General features: G+C 43.4%; 1 protein-coding gene across 2 annotated transcripts in view; it reads right to left on the bottom strand.

The window, feature by feature from the left end:
• Positions 1-3,620: 3,620 nt before the first annotated feature.
• The window catches only part of ERICH1 (glutamate rich 1), a 108,572-nt gene continuing 96,342 nt past the window's right edge, over positions 3,621-15,850 (bottom strand). Inside the window, exons 6-7 of one of the 2 annotated variants that reach the window (XM_030812422.1) lie at positions 14,283-15,815; positions 3,624-5,442 (exon numbers count right to left, since the gene is read on the bottom strand). In XM_030812422.1, coding sequence (XP_030668282.1) covers positions 15,577-15,815 — 239 coding nt within the window. In that variant the 3' untranslated portion in view covers positions 3,624-5,442; positions 14,283-15,576. Of the gene's footprint in view, positions 5,443-14,282; positions 15,816-15,850 lie in introns of both variants that reach the window. The other variant, XM_030812423.1, reaches the window with a different exon arrangement.

Below are 15,850 nucleotides of genomic sequence, written 5' to 3'. Positions count from 1 at the left end.
TGTTTTACAGGGGTTAGAATAGACTGTTAAGGGGCAACTGAGAAAGAACAGAGAAGCGACAGCTAGGGGTTGAGAGGGGCCAGAAAAACATGAATGCAGGCAGATTTCATGAAATCTGCCACCACTCTAAAACCAGATGGTTCCTTTCACAACCCTGGGTCAAAAACAGAATAATTTGGCCTATAATGTTAAAAGAAAGCAGGAAGGTGGGTAAATAAAAATCTTGGTGCCTAAAAAAAAAAAAAAAAAAAAAAAAAAAAAAAAAAGAGTGACTATATGGAGACTAGAGTAAATCATGTCATGAATTACCCCACATCCTTTACCCTAAAATGCAGTTTGCTGCCAGAATTATGCTTCCAAAATGGTCACAGATAATTACTCTGTAGGGTCCAAGCACAAAACACCCTGTGGGGAGAATCTCAGATTTTCTGCATAGCTGTGCTTCCTGAGACCTGATATTTTCAGCAGAGTACTCTGGAGCACGCACACAAGTAAGACGCATCCCCGCCCTGCCTGGCACAGACTCGCCGGAGTGTGAGAGGTCTGCCTGAGGAGAAGGACCGTATCTAAAACCCAGTATCAGGATTTCAGGCTAGATTGCATCTTCCACTAAGTTTTTAAAATATAAGATTTTTTTAGAGAAGCATAAAAGGGTAATACCACAAATGTTCAAAAAGTTATAGAAATACTATTGCATATGGATAACACAGGATGCTAGTGCTCATTAAAAATCTCATTATAGAAAATCATGCCAGGTGCAGTGGCTTATGCCTGTAATCCCAGTGCTTTGGGAGACTGAGGCAAGGGGATCCGTTGAGCCTAGGAGCTGACACCAGCTGGGCAATATAGGGAGACTCCGTCTCTACAAAAATACAAAAATTAGCTGGGCATGGTGGTGCATGCCTGTAGCCCCAGCTACTCAGGAGGCTGAGGCAGGAGGATTGTTTGAGCCCGGGAGGTCAAGACTGCAATGAGCTGTGTTCACGCCACTGCACTCCAGCCCGGGTGTCAGAGAGAGATGCTATCTCTAAATAGATTTAAGAAAGGATGAATTGTATTTGCAACAAGCCATCGTGGTGAGAGTGAGGGATTCGGGTACCATGGAGCTCAATAGCTGGTTTTGAATGCACCAGAGCATTAAAGGAAGGAAATGACACGCTCAGGATTTTAAATTCCTGGATCAACTCTTGGCCAGAGGCTCCTGTGACTGTCCTTAAAGAACATCTTCCTTCCATCTGAAATGGATCCATTTTGATTGGAGCTAGCACGCTATATCCGCTATATCTTTCTCTACCTCCATCTCTATATGCTGCAGCATAAATGCATTCCCTCACAAAATAAAATACATAGATTTTCTTTCTCTTTTAACTCGATTTCTTATGATTAAAAGAGGAAGAGCAAAGTACTCCGCCGATGGAGCATGCGTGGCTGAGCCAGATTTGGTCTTTTCCAAGCCCCACGTCCTACTCACGGGCTCAAAGACAATTACAAGGTAGAGTAACAAAGCAACGCACTGCAATGCCTGCTTTTAAGATATCGGGGCAAGTCCTGAGGGTGTAAGTTACTTGAACATGAATCAACTGTCTAACACAGTAACTAGCAGAGTTTGAAAGGCCTCAACACTTGAAAATGCTCACGGCCTCGTTTCCATGGATGAAGAAAATCTTTGCAGATTTGTTGTATCTTTTATTAATGTTAATTTAGCTAAGTAAATAGATTTATTTTCATTTACTTTCCAATTTTTTTTTAAAATGACATGCCAGTGGATAAAATCTGGAGACCAATAAAGTATTTGTGCATATGCATGCATAATATACATAGAATGTGCAAAATAAAAATATTAAAGAATGAATTATGAACCTCATTATATGGATAAAATGCACTTGAAGTGGAAAATATTCCAAACATGAAAGAGAATTTTCATTAGGTAGAGTTCAGAAATTGTGACAAAGGTATATCTTAAATGTATTACTCTTCTTATGTAAGAACATTTGTTTAAATTATAAGAATGCCTAATGGGTTGAATTTCATATGTGTAGACAGATCCAAATTTTTTAAAATGAAAATTCAATATTCATGAGACTCAATGTAGAAAATACATTAGAAAAGGAAAATATATGGAAAGTTATAGGAGTAAATTACAAAATCCTAGTCAGAACTGATAAATAAAACACAAAATATTTGCTCAATAAGCTCTCCAAGGCCCCTGTATGACTAAATTTCTTTGTGCCTTTGTTTCATTCTCTGTGAAAGAGCATCAAAAGTTGCATAAAGTCTCAAACTGGTTTGAAAAATTTAAGAGCTGTATTGATTTATTGGTCATTCTTTTGGCAAATACTTATCAAGTGCTTTACTACAAACCCAGATGGTAGTCACCAAGACGCCTCTAGCATGTAATTTTCTCCATGACCAAATTCACTTATTCATTCTTTTGCCAAGAAGAGAAGATTCCCACAAGGATTGCACACTCCATCAAGCTTCCTTTCAAAGCCTTGCTGTCTCATGGCCAGCGATCAAACACCAGTGCCCTAAAGCGCTGGTGCCACAGGCCAAGCGCACCGTGCGTATTTCCCCCGTAGGGCCCAGGAACTCAGGGCAATCGCTGTTCCCATCTGTAAGTGAAAGCAGGGCCAGGGGGCTATTTCTTTCCTAAGGTCTCAGGGACTGCCCAGAAGTGTCAGCCTTAGAATGTTCACCTGCTGCCCGCGTGTCATGAGGAAGAACTCCCAGGCCCTGGCTGGCTCCTGGGTGGCTTTGGTACTGGTTTGGCCCCACCTCCAGGGCAGCGGGCCTGACTCCCAGGTGACAGGCAGGTGGTGATGGAGGACGCAGGTGCAGCTGTAGCAAGGGCTGCCTCTCTTTGGAATCTGCCCAAAGACGCAAGCAGGATTCCCAGGAGGCACTGGCACTGCAGACAAGTGATTGCAACAAGGACAGCCTTGAAGAAATAACTTTGAAAACCTTTCGGGGAGACTCGGCCAGTGTCTGAGAATTCGTGCATTTCTGTACGTGAATCACCTGTAAACGACAGCCTGTTTGCTCTGGAAAGCCCATAGGCCAGATTTTGCATTCCTCTTTTATGACCTGATGCCTCCTCTGTCAGCTGTCTGCAGTCCCGGCCATCACCTACTGCCCCACAAACAGCTTCCCAGCCACCGAGGGGTGAAGTCTGAGGAGCCTCATCTCAGATCCTTTGAAAACTCTCACGCTTTGAGACTTGGGGCCAACCTTTCGGAAATGCAAAAGGAACATCAACATACATCTTCATTAAGCCAAGACCACTGGGTACGGTTTCATGTTTTTAGAGATATTTCACCTCTCTCAGTTCTGGAATTTTGTTAGCATTTGAACTTTTGATTCATCTGACTCCAATATAACCCCCTTGGCATCTGTCTAGACAGGTGCTGCCTATGCAATACAGTATTTATTATTACAGATCTGTCAGGTTACTGGTGGGACCGTGTCAGGATCGCTAATGGTCGTGTACGTGTGTCTATGACCCCTTCCAAATTCTAAGCTCTTCATGGGTAAAGACTAGGATTTCTCTTCCTCTAGTGTTTCATGTAGGACTAAATAATAAGTATGAAGGAGTGTTGAGTCAATGTTTTCCATTCACTTCATTTCATCAATTCATTCTTTATTCAACATACACTTGTTGATGCCCGCCTCTGTGCCTGACACAATGGTAGCTGTGGAGATTGATCTGAAAAAGCATCCTTCGTGACAGGTGGAAGTCACCTGTCAATTAGGTTCCTCAGCTACATGACACCAAGGAGCTGCTGTCTGGGAACTGCACTTATTAGGAGAGGGACAAAGTGTGTGACTGAGCCACAGGCTCACCTCAGCCAGTCAAAAAGACTTGAGCACTGCCTCATTCAAGCCACCTTGGAGCAGACATGGCTACGCTCCCAGCAGCCCTGTACCCGTCGCCCACTGAAGAGCTCAGCTCTCGTCCGCCTTGCAAAGCTCGCTGCATCTGAGTCTTGGGTTCCTGGTCCACTGCTTAAAAAGTTATTATCACACAACGTCGAAAGCAGACAGTTCCTCTTGCCCGGGAATTGTCCAAGTCAGCACCACAGCTGGTTAAGGCAGCCCCTCTCTCTTTCCTCTTCTTATTTTCTCAGCCTTAAGTCTCCTTAGGACTCCTGGAAAATCAGGTTAAGGGAGATCAGTTGTGTTCATCATTTTAGTACAATGTTTATTGATCCACAGATGTGTGCCGATTGCTGGGATAAAGAGATAACTAAGATTAGTCTTCCTAAGCCCTGCTTTCCTCAGCCATAAACAGAACAATGATCCAAGCAGTGGTCACAATAGTGCCTGGGGTAGCTGTCATCTCTACCAGGACTGGTGCACTGATGCCATTCCTGCAAAGGGCAGGCTCAGACAATGGCAGTGTTGATTACGGAGGTGATGGCTGCAGCTGCAGACAGCTATTTGGCAAATGCTATGAACTATCCCTGATCCGCCCAGGGGAGGTGTGTCTGACCCTTCACCACTGGAAATCAACTTAATGGACTGTCCTGGAAAGGCAGTCAGTCTAGTCTAAACAGGAAAGACGACATTCTTATTGCTTGGAGGTTTACTCGAGTGCGAATTGAGTGGAATGACAGAGAAAACACCCATTCTATGAGCTATGTGGTAAAAGCTCAGAGAGGACAGAAAACTGCATTTGATTTTCTGATAGAACAACTTGTTAAAAATTTACAACCCTGTTTTCTGTCAATATTCTGCTTTCCTCTTTAATGAATATGCTCATGCAGTACAGAGAACCTAGGGAAATTATCCTAATTAATTACTAAGTTACAATTTTCCAGATGATGCCGATTGCCGTTTTCTTGAAAATGTAGACGTTTGGGAATTGTTGGAGACACACACACATTCTCAGCCCATCACTCCGCCCCGTCACCTTAGCGCACGCCATGCCCAGCAATGTGCAAGAGAAGAAAGTCCGTTAAAAACACCCTGTACTTCTGGTAATTTTTTTCTCTGTAATGATAAGTTATTAATAAGTATATTAACCTCAAGGGTGCACCTTAAAGAAATTCCATAACCTGAAAAGTGGAGTCACATGAGCTCATGACAGTTTCTCTGTGTTCAAGTGGTGTCTGGGGCACAGACTTTGTAACGTTGCATTTTCACATTTGTGTGGCAGGACAAGCATGGGGCAAGAAGGACGCGTTAACTGGCAGTTGCTGAAGACAGGCTCCTGTCAGCCAGATGTGGGCAGCCGCCGTCCTGAGAGACACTCCTGCCATGTGTGTGAGGCTGATCGAGCCCCGCACCCCCCAGGACATGCTCTCCTGGCTAAGCGGATTCAGGGCTGGACAACAAACCCGGCAGGTACGGCCAGAGCACTGCTCCCAGGAGTTTGGAATTGATATCTGGGGACCACAACACGCGCACCTGGGAACTGGAGCTGAAAAGCAGATAAAGTCAGGGCTGGAGAGAGAGGAAGACAGAATAATAGGAGGGGGGAGAGGGAGGCAGAGACAGAGAAAGAGAGAGACGGGGGTGCGGGGGACAGACGCAGAGTGAGAGGAAGACAGAGAGAGGGAGGGTGGGATAGACAGAGACAGGGAGAGAGAGAGGGACAGAGGCAGAGGGAGAGGAAGACAGGGAGAGAGAGGGAGATAGACACACACAGAGAGAGAGGGAGGCGGGAGAGAGAGAGGGACAGAAGGAGAGGAAGACAGAGAGAGGGGAGAGGGAGAGAGACAGAGAGAGAGATGGGGGAAGAGACGGGGGGGGAAGAAGAGATAGAGGGGGAGAGAGAAAGAGATAGAGAGAGAGAGGGAGACAGAGAGAGAGAGAGGGAGAGAGAGAGAGAGAGAAAGAAAGAGAGAGAGAGAGAGAGAAAGAGAGAGAGAGATTGATTATATAGGCAAGTAAATACCCAAAAGGAAGAAAAACGATTCAGGACCAATGAAATAATTCTGGTTCCTACTTTGATTCTTTGTCCCAGCCCACCCATGACTGTATGACAGTTCATATTATTCCAGCTTAGCTGGCTAGGAAACTGAGAATGAAAGAAGGCAGGAGTCCACTCAGGGTACAGGCGGTGGGGACCACACGATTCCAAGTGGTACCGACACCTTCATGAAGGGCTTCTATAAGAAGCGGGAAGTACTCCAATTGCTGGGAGCATTTTCGAGGGATGTTCCTGGCAGTTCAGGGCAGCTGAGAGGATGCCTCCTCAGAGGGTTTCCCCCACCATGTCCACAGCATCCCCATTGCTCATGGCTCCACGCCTGCCTCACCGTTCTCAGCACTGATCACTCCCTGTCACCTACTACCTGCGTGTTTATCCATGCGGTCCTCATCTGACCCCACTGGGGAGTGCTGAGTGCTTGGTGGTCGGTCTATGCTCACTTCCCTCTGACTGCTGAGTGCTTGGTGCTTGGTCCATCCTCACTGCCCTCTGAGTGCTCAGTACTTGGTACTTAGTCTGTTCTCACTGCCCTCTGAGTGCTTCATGCTCCATCTGTTCTCACTGCCCTCTGAGTGCATGGTACTTGGTCCATCCTCACTGCTCTCTGAGTGCTTCATGCTTGGTCTATCCTCACTGCCCTCTGAGTGGTCAGTACTTGGTGCTTGGTGCATCCTCACTGCCCTCTGAGTGCTTGATGCTCAGTCTGTCCTCACTGTCCTCTGAGTGATTGGTGCTCAGTCCATCCTCACTGCCCTCTGAGTGCTCACTACTCAGTGTTCCATCTGTCCTCACTGCCCTCGGAGTGCTCACCACTGAGTGCTCCATCTGTTCTCACTGCCCTCTGAGTGCTCGGTACTTGGTCCATCCTTACTGCCCTCTGAGTGCTTCGTACTTGGTCCATCCTCACAGCCCTCTGAGTGCTTGGTGTTTGGTCCATCCTCACTGCCCTCTGAGTGCTCAGTACTCTGTGCTCCATCTGTCCTCAATGCCTTTTGAGTGCTTGTACTTGGTCCATCCTCACTGTCCTCTGAGTGCTTGGTGCTTGGTCCACCATCATGGCCTTCTGAGTGCTCAGTACTCAGTACTTGGTCTGTCCTCACTGCCCTGTATGTGCTTGGTGCTTGGTTTGTCCTCACTGCCTGGAGCGGTGCCTGGCATAAGCTTAGTGGGTACATGCTAACTGACTGACTGATTGACAAAGCCTCCCCCTCCCACCCCACTCTCTTTCAGAGACCTTGGGCAACATTATCAAATCCTCCAGGCCTCAGCTATGAAATGGGTGTGACTGGAATCTCTCTCCAGGCTGTGGTTGAGACTAACTGTGTTATCACACACAGCACGCTTGGAACAGCACCCAGTGGACACTAACTATTAAAATTGTACTTAAACCTGGTGTCACGGACTACACTGCTACGTGTAATCTTAATTCAAGAGTACACAGACTGAGAGGGCCACTTGAGACACGGTCCCCCAAACGCCTGACCAAGATGGAGATCAGGGGTGGAATTTTCAAACCTAGAGGACACAGCTGCCGTCTTGGGAGTGGTGGACTCCTCCCAGAAGACAATCATTTAACCAGAGAAAATGGTTTTAAACATCATTTAAAGTCTCTGAAATTATCCTAAGAGCATACACAGAATGAAAAACTACTTATTCAGGAAAATCCAGTAAATTTTAGTAAGAACAGTGAGAGCCTGTGGCATTTGAGCCTCAGCCCCCTTTCTCCCCTCCCTCCAAGCCCATCAAGAAAATGGAAGCTCTGCTCTCTACAGATGTGGAAAAGAAAATGGGGGCCCTACTCCCCCAGTGCCCGGTCTGGGGCTCTGGCCACCTGTGTTTCCCACCTCGCAGCCCCGTGTTAAAATGTTGAAAGCCAAATAAAGAGAAAGCCTTGAGAGCACCAAGGGCATGTGACTCATCGTGCATGAGAGGCCCTGGTGAGACCCACTGTGCATGAGGGAGCCCCGGTGAGACCCATCGTGCATGAGGGGGCCCCAGTGAGACCCATCGTGCATGAGGGGCCCCAGTGAGATCTATTTCACACAAGGGGATTCTGTAGATAATTGTAAAAGACAGTATAACATACTTCTTCTGCTCTTAACTTATTTTTAAAATACTTACATAAAAGAATATGTATATAATTATATTATTTGTATTATAACATATAGAAATGTAATACATTTGAAAATAGCAGCACAAAGAAGGAGGGTTGGAACAAAGCTGTATTGGAGTGAAAGAAATGACATCAGATAGTAACCAGAATCCACGGGGGAAGAAAACAGAATCAGAAATGGTAAATAAGGAGATCAATACAACAAACTTTATAATCATATACTTGCTCTCCTTTATTCTCTAAACTTCCTTAAAAGACTTAAGATTATATAAAGTAGTAATTATAACAATATATTGTTGGGTTTGTAATATATACAGGGACAATATATTAAACAACAGCACAAAGAAGAAGTCTATGGAATGAAATTATGTTGTATGAAGTCTGTGGAATTCCACAAGAGTATGTTTCTGTATTTCACTGGTATTAGGCTAATATAAATCTACAATAAAATTTAATGTTAAGATGTACATTGTAAGCCCCAGAGCAACCACTAAGAAAATAAACAACCCAGTAAAAAAGTCATTTAGGTAATAAAACATGTTACATTATAAAATAGACACTTAACACCAAAAAGCAATAAAAGAAAATGGAGGAATAATAAGGACATATAGAAAACAAAAAGTGGGCCAGGCGTGGTGGCTCACACCTGTAATCCCAGCTCTTTGGGAGGCCAAGGTGGGTGGATCATGAGGTCAGGAGTTCGAAACCAGCCTGACCAACATGGTGAAACCTCGTCTCTACTAAAAATACAAAAATTAGCCAGGCATGGTGGCGCACACCTGTGATCCCAGCTACTCAGGAGGCTGAGGCAGGAGAATCACTTGAACCCGGGAGGTGGAGGTTGTAGTGAGCAGAGATCGTGCCACTGCACTCTAGCCTGGGCAACAGAGTGAGACTCTGTCTCAAACAATAAATAAATAAATAAATAAATAAATAAGTAAACAAAAAGCATAATGTTAGATATAAACCCAATAATCAATAAAAATAATATTTAAATGTGAATCAACTGAACAAGTCAATCAAAAGGCAGAGATTATCAGATTGAATAAAGGGAAACAAGAAACCTGCTTATCAAGTGTGTGTCTCTGTGTGTGCCTGCATAGTATCTGCAATGTACACTGACTTCCTATAGAAAAAGTATTCATATTCTGTGGAAAATCCAGTGTAGCTTTTAAAAATATAAATGAGTTGAAAGTTAAGGAACAGAAAAACATATGCCATGCAAACAGCAACCATGACAGAGCTGGAGAGGCTACACTAACATCAGAAAAAATAGACTTTAAAACAGAAAATGTTACTAAAGACGAACACTTTGTAATGATAAATGTTAACGTAACAATTATAAACCCATAAGCACCTAACAGTGGCACCCAAAAATATGTAAAGCAAACTGGTGAAATTGAAGGGAGAAGTGGACAATTTAACAATGGTTTTTACAGACTTCAATACCCCACTTTTAATTATTTATAGAACGAATAGGCAGAAGATCCACACAGAAATAAAAATTTAAATAAACTTAGATTTAACCACCATCTACAGAACACTTCACCAAAAACAGCAGAATACATATTCTCAAGTACACATAAAACATTCTCCACAACTGACAATATGGTGCATACACCATAAAATAAACTTGAGTATCTTTAAATAGGATTGAAATCATAAAGTATATTGTCTGAGCACAATGGACTTAAATTAAAAATCAGTAATAGGAAGAAACTTGGGAAATTCACAAATATGTGAAAATTAAACAATACACTCCTAAATAACCAATGGATGAAAGAAAAAATTACAAGGGAAATTAGAAAAAAACTTGAGAAGGATGAAAATAAAAGCACATCATGCTAATACTTTAGAATGCAGCTAAAGCAGTGCCCAGAGGAAAAGTTACAGCTATACATGCTTACATTAAAAAAGAAGCTCTGAAATCAATAATCTTTCTACCTTAAGACACTAGAAAAATTTCTCACAACAAAAGATAACTGTATGACGTGATGGATATGTTGATTAGCTTGATATAACCACTTAACAATGTATACATGTATCAGACATCACCCAGTAAATATATGTAATTTTTGTCAACTATATGTTAATAAAAATTTTTTAATTAAAATAAATAATTAAAATAATTAAATAATTAAAAAGAGAAAGTAGATAGAGAAGAGCAAACTAAACTTAAAACCAGCAGAAGAAAGGAAATAATCAAGATTAGAGCAGAAATAACTGACAGAGAGAATAGAAAAACAACAGAGAAATCAACAAGACCAATGGTTAGTTCTTTGAAAAGATTGACAAAGTGACAATCTTTTACAAAGACTAAGAAAAAAAGAGAGGGACTAAATTACCAAAATTAGAAATAGAAGGGAGGATTATCTTGTAAAATAATGACCTTATAAAAGTAAAAAAGGATTATAAGTGAATATCAACATTATATGCCAACAAAGTTAAATACAATTCCTAGAGAAACACAAACTACCCAAACCAACTCAAAAGGAAATAGATCTAAAACAATTAGAGATTAAATTAATAATGTTAAAACTTCCTTGTGGCTGAGTGTGGTGGCTCATGCCTGTAATCCCAGCAAGTTGGGAGGCCAAGGCATGATGATCACTTGAGGCCAGGAGTTTGAGACCAGCCTGGACAACAGAGTGAGACCATCTCTACAAAAAATAAAAATGAAAAAAATTAACCAAGCATGGTGGCATGTGCACCTGTAGTCTTAGCTACTTGGGAGACTGTGGCAGGAGGACTATTTGAGCCCGGGAGTTTGAGATTATAGTGGCCTAAGATTGTGTCACTGTACTCCATCCTGGGTAACACAGCAAGATTCTGTCTGAGAAAAATAAAAATAAATAGATAAATTCCTTGCTATGGTCTGAATGTTTGTATCCAGCCCCCATTTATATATTGAAACTCAATCAGCAAGGTGATGTTATTAGGAGGTGGGTCCTTTGGAGAGTGATTAGGTCATGAGGGCCCTGTGAAAATGAATAGGATTAATGCTTTTATAAAAGAGGCCCCCAAGAGCTGCCTTCCCTTCTGCTGTGCAAGGATGCAGTGAGAAGGCACCATATCTATGAAGCAGAGAACGAAGCCTTTCTAGATACTAAATCTGGTGGTGACGTGATCTTGGACTGTCCAGCCTCCAGAACTGTGACCAATAAATTCTGCTGTTTTATAAAGTACCCAGTCTGAGGTATTTTGATATCACAGTCCAAACAGACTACCCCTGAAAACCCAGGCCAGGCAGCTTCACAAGCAAATTCTATCAGACATTTAAAAAGGCAGGGCACAGTGGCTCACACCTGCAATCCCAGAACTTTGGGAGGCTGAGGTGGGAGGATCACTTGAGCCCAGGAGTTTCAGACCAGCCTTGGCAACATAGTGAGACCCAGTCTCTATAAAAAATTTTTTAAAAACTAGCCAGGTGTAGTGGTGCACACCTGTGGTCCCAGCAACTCAGGATGCTGAGGTGGGAGGATTGCTTGAGCCCAGGAATTCAAGGCTGCAGTGAGCCATGATTGCATCACTGTACTCCAACCTGGGCAACAGAGGAGATCCTCTCTCAAAAAAACAGTAAATAAATAAATAAAAGAAACATCAATACTTATCAGTACCAATACTGTCAATACCAATCCCACCAAAAAATTAGAATGACCACAGATAAAACAGGCAAAGATTTCGGAAGAAAACTAGACTAATATTCCTTATGAATATAGACACAAACACTAGCAAACAACTTAAAACAATGCATAAGTGGAATTACACACCATGAGTAAATGGAATTTATCCTAGAAATTCAAGGTTGGTTTGGCAACAACCAATGTAATAGACACCATATGAATAAAGTACAAAAACCACGTGGCTTCCCATTAGATGCAGGAAAGAAATTTGAGGAAACTCAATACCCTTTCATACTAAAAGGATGCTCAACAAAGTAGAAATCGAAGGAAACCTCCTCAGCCTGATGCTTGTGTTTATGGTCAATTGATTTTCAACAAGAATACTATAACAACTCAAAAGGGAAAGAACAGTCTACTATTTTTAATTTAAAAATCTTTGTTTTTTCCAGGTTTATGGAGGTATCGATGATAAAAATTGTATGTATTTAGGTTGTACAATAGGATGTTTTCATATATGTGTCGATTGTGAAATAACTACCACAATAAAGCTAACTAGCACATCTATCACCTCACAGAATTACCATTTTGTGTGCATGAAGAACAGCCATTTAAATAAATGATGCTGGAACAAGTGGACTTCACGTAAAGACGTGAAGTTGAACCCCTTTCTTACACTACACACAAAGACTAACTCAAAATGGACCACAGACCTTAGTGTCAGAACCGAAACCATAAAACTGTCCGAAGAAAACACAGGTAAAAGTCTTCGTGACCTTGGATCAGACCATGGTTTCTTAGATATGAACCAAAAGCACTAGTAATGGAAGAAAAAGGTAGATAAATTGGCTACATTAAAATTAAAAACTTTTTTTGTTGCAAATGATACCATTAATAAAGAAGACATCATACAGAATGGGAGAAAATACTTGCAAATCATATATCTAATCTAATGAGGGACTAGTATCCAAAATAAATAAATAACTCTTACAAGTCAATAATAAAAAACTCAACTACAGATTAGTGAAAGATCTGAATAGACACGGTTTTAAGGAAGTCATGCAAATGGCCAATGAGCACACGCAAAGATGTTCAACTTCATTATCCACCAAGAAAATCCAAATCGAAACCGCAATGAGACATCACCTCAAACCTGTGAGGATGGCTAGATGAGAAAGATAGATGATGTCAAGATTGGAGAGGATGTGAAGAGGTCGGAACCACTGAGATGAGGAAACAAGGAAAAGCATACATTCCTGATGAGGATGTGAGATGGTGCAACCATGTGGAACACAGTCCAGCAATTTCCCAAAAAAGGTGAACACAGAGTCACCACGTGAGCCTGCAGCTCGACTCCTAGGTACAGACCCAAGAGAAACAAAAACACATTCATGCCAAAGCTTGTACGTGATTGCTCACAGCACAGTCTGTATCAATCCTTTCTTGAACTGCTATGAAGAACTACCTTAGACTGGGTAATTTCTAAAGAAAAGATGTTCAATTGGCTCGTGGTTCTGCAGGCTGTACAGGAAGCACGGATGGGGAGGCCTCAGGAAACTTACAATCATGGTGGAAGGTGAACGGGAAGCAGCCACGTCTTGCATGGCTGGAGCAGGAGGAAGAGAGTAAAGGGGGAGGTGCTACACACTTTTATTTTTTTATATTTTTTATTTTTTTATTTTTATTTTTTTGAGACAGAGTCTCGCTCTGTCACCCAGGCCGGACTGCAGTGGTGTGATGTCAGCTCACTGCAAGCTCTGCCTCCCGGGTTCACGCCATTCTCCTGCCTCAGCCTCCTGATTAGCTGGGACTACAGGCACCCACCACCACACCTGGCTAATTTTTTGTATTTTTAGTAGACACGGGGTTTCACCGTGTTAGCCAAGATGGTCTCGGTCTCCTGACCTTGTGGTCCGCCCGCCTCGGCCTCCCAAAGTGCTGGGATTACAGGTGTGAGCCACCGTGCCCGGCCTACACACTTTTAAACAGTCAGGCTTCCTGAGAACTCACTGCCACAAGAATAGCGAGGTGGATTCCACATCCATGATCCAATCACTCCCACCAGTCCCCTCCTCCAACATCGGAGATCACAATTCTACATGAGATTTGGGTGGGGACACAAATCCAAATCATATCAGAGTCATTCACAATCACCCAAAAGCAGAAACAACCCAAATACTTGCTATCCGATGAATGGATAAAGAAAGCATGATCTACTCAAACAATGGAATAGCAGCCACAAAAAGGAAAGCAGCGGTTCATGCTGCAGGAGGAATAAGCCCTGAAACCACGATGCTGAGTGAAAGAAGCCGGACACAGGAGGCCACGTAGTGTCGTGTCTGTCTACAGGACACGTCCAGAGGAGCGGACAAATCTACAGAGACAGGAAGTAGACGAGGGGTTGCTGGGGCTGAGGGTACGGGGTCTGGGTGCATGGTGAGGTCTAAAGAGCACAGGGTGTCTTGGGGGTAACAAGTGTTCTCACGTTCATCGTGATGATGATTGTACAACTCTGAATATACTAAAAGCTGTTGAATTACACTTTAAATCAGTGAATTTTATGGTAAGCAAATTATATCTTAAGACATTCAAAATAATAACAAAGGACGGAACTCACACGTCTTCTTTAGACAGAAATGTAGTCTCACTGCAGCAAGTGTGCTTAAACCTGCTTCGGAACCGTGTGCAGTCGTAGGCCTGTCTCAAGTGTTCCGTCGCTGGCCTGTGTCCTGCCTCACTGGGGGATGTGTGTGTGCGGTGCAGTCATGTTCTCTGTTATGCAACAGAGTTTTCACCTTGGGCTAACACAACGTGATTCTTCCAAGGTTTATGGCAGAAATCCCATTTAAGAAACTGGTCCAGACTTCTTCATGCCATAAAATTGTTTAAAGAAGTGATTTATTCTGCCCAGCAAAGGGTATTATTTTTATTCCATTTTCATCCATTCGACAATAGAAAATGTACTTCACACTTCACGGCTTTCTTCTATACATATAAATCTTTCAAACATGTGAATCGTTTCCACACACCCTCCCTGGCCTTCTGTGTTGAATTTTCTTTGCCATTTTCTCAGGGAAAGGAAGCTGCATATTTTGTGGCTGTTTTAAAGACAAGCGAAAATAGACTGCACAGAATTGTCTGTAGAGTTTGACGTACAAATTGCTGGCAGTTAGGCCTGAGTCTAATTGGAAATTGTGATGGTTGAGAAAATCCCATTCTCTGACAGTTCTACTCAGAGCCAAATATTGAGGACCTGGGCACTCACGGCTTGAAAGGGAGTGACCGGGGGGCTGCTCTAAAGACCCTACTTGTCTCCTGAGCCACGTCCGAGCCTCTGCCGGGTCTGCAAGGGCTGGGGTGGGGTCGTTCCGAGCGGGTTCTTAGACGAAGAAATGCACATGAACTCAGCTCAGAGACACAAATAACATGATGCCTAGCGCACCTGCTGCAGGTATAAAGGTGAGCACCAGACAGAGCTCCCCGGGACACAAACTGAATGGACGCGCTGCCTGCAGACGCACAGTTCCCTCCGAAAAGTGACACTCGGCCGGGGAACAATTTCATTATGAATGACCTTGTCAAGGTCCTCCTAAACATGGAACTGTGGCTGATGGCCTGCCTAGAGGGTGTTCCAGCTGGTGTCTGTCTCTCATCGCGATGCCACCCTCATCCGGAACCCCTGGACTCCTGTCCTGTCTCTCGGTTGCAGGGTGAAGATTTTGTTTTCCATATTTGCTGACTTATATCACATCATGGAGTTTTTGGTCTCTTGATCTGAGAGGCTGTACAGGGAGAGCTAAGGAAATGTTGGCGGTTGGAACCTGCTCATTCTTGTCTAGAGTTAAGGTACCTTCCAGCAACCCCAACCCCAGCTGTGCCGTGGAGGAGGAAAGCGCAGCTTGGCCTGGTACTCACCAAGCTCTCGTCATGGTGCCCAACACTCCCTTCTGTCTCCTCGGAGGGCCAGGCTTCCGTTCTCTGGGTCCAGCAGGACGGGGATGGACGTATCCCTGGACACCTGCATCAGTCAAGGTCATGGATATTGGGAAGACAGACAGCAGCAGACCCAGGTCTGTGCTCACATGTAGCCGCTGATGTGCTGTGTGACCTGTGGCATTGGCCCAGGCTCTCTGAGCTTCAGACTTCCCACCTGGAAGTTGGAGATAAGAGCACTTACCTTACAGG

Source organism: Nomascus leucogenys, chromosome 4 (assembly GCF_006542625.1).
Source record: "Nomascus leucogenys isolate Asia chromosome 4, Asia_NLE_v1, whole genome shotgun sequence".
NCBI classification, from domain to species: domain Eukaryota; kingdom Metazoa; phylum Chordata; class Mammalia; order Primates; family Hylobatidae; genus Nomascus; species Nomascus leucogenys.
This window is presented reverse-complemented; position numbering and strand designations above follow the sequence as displayed.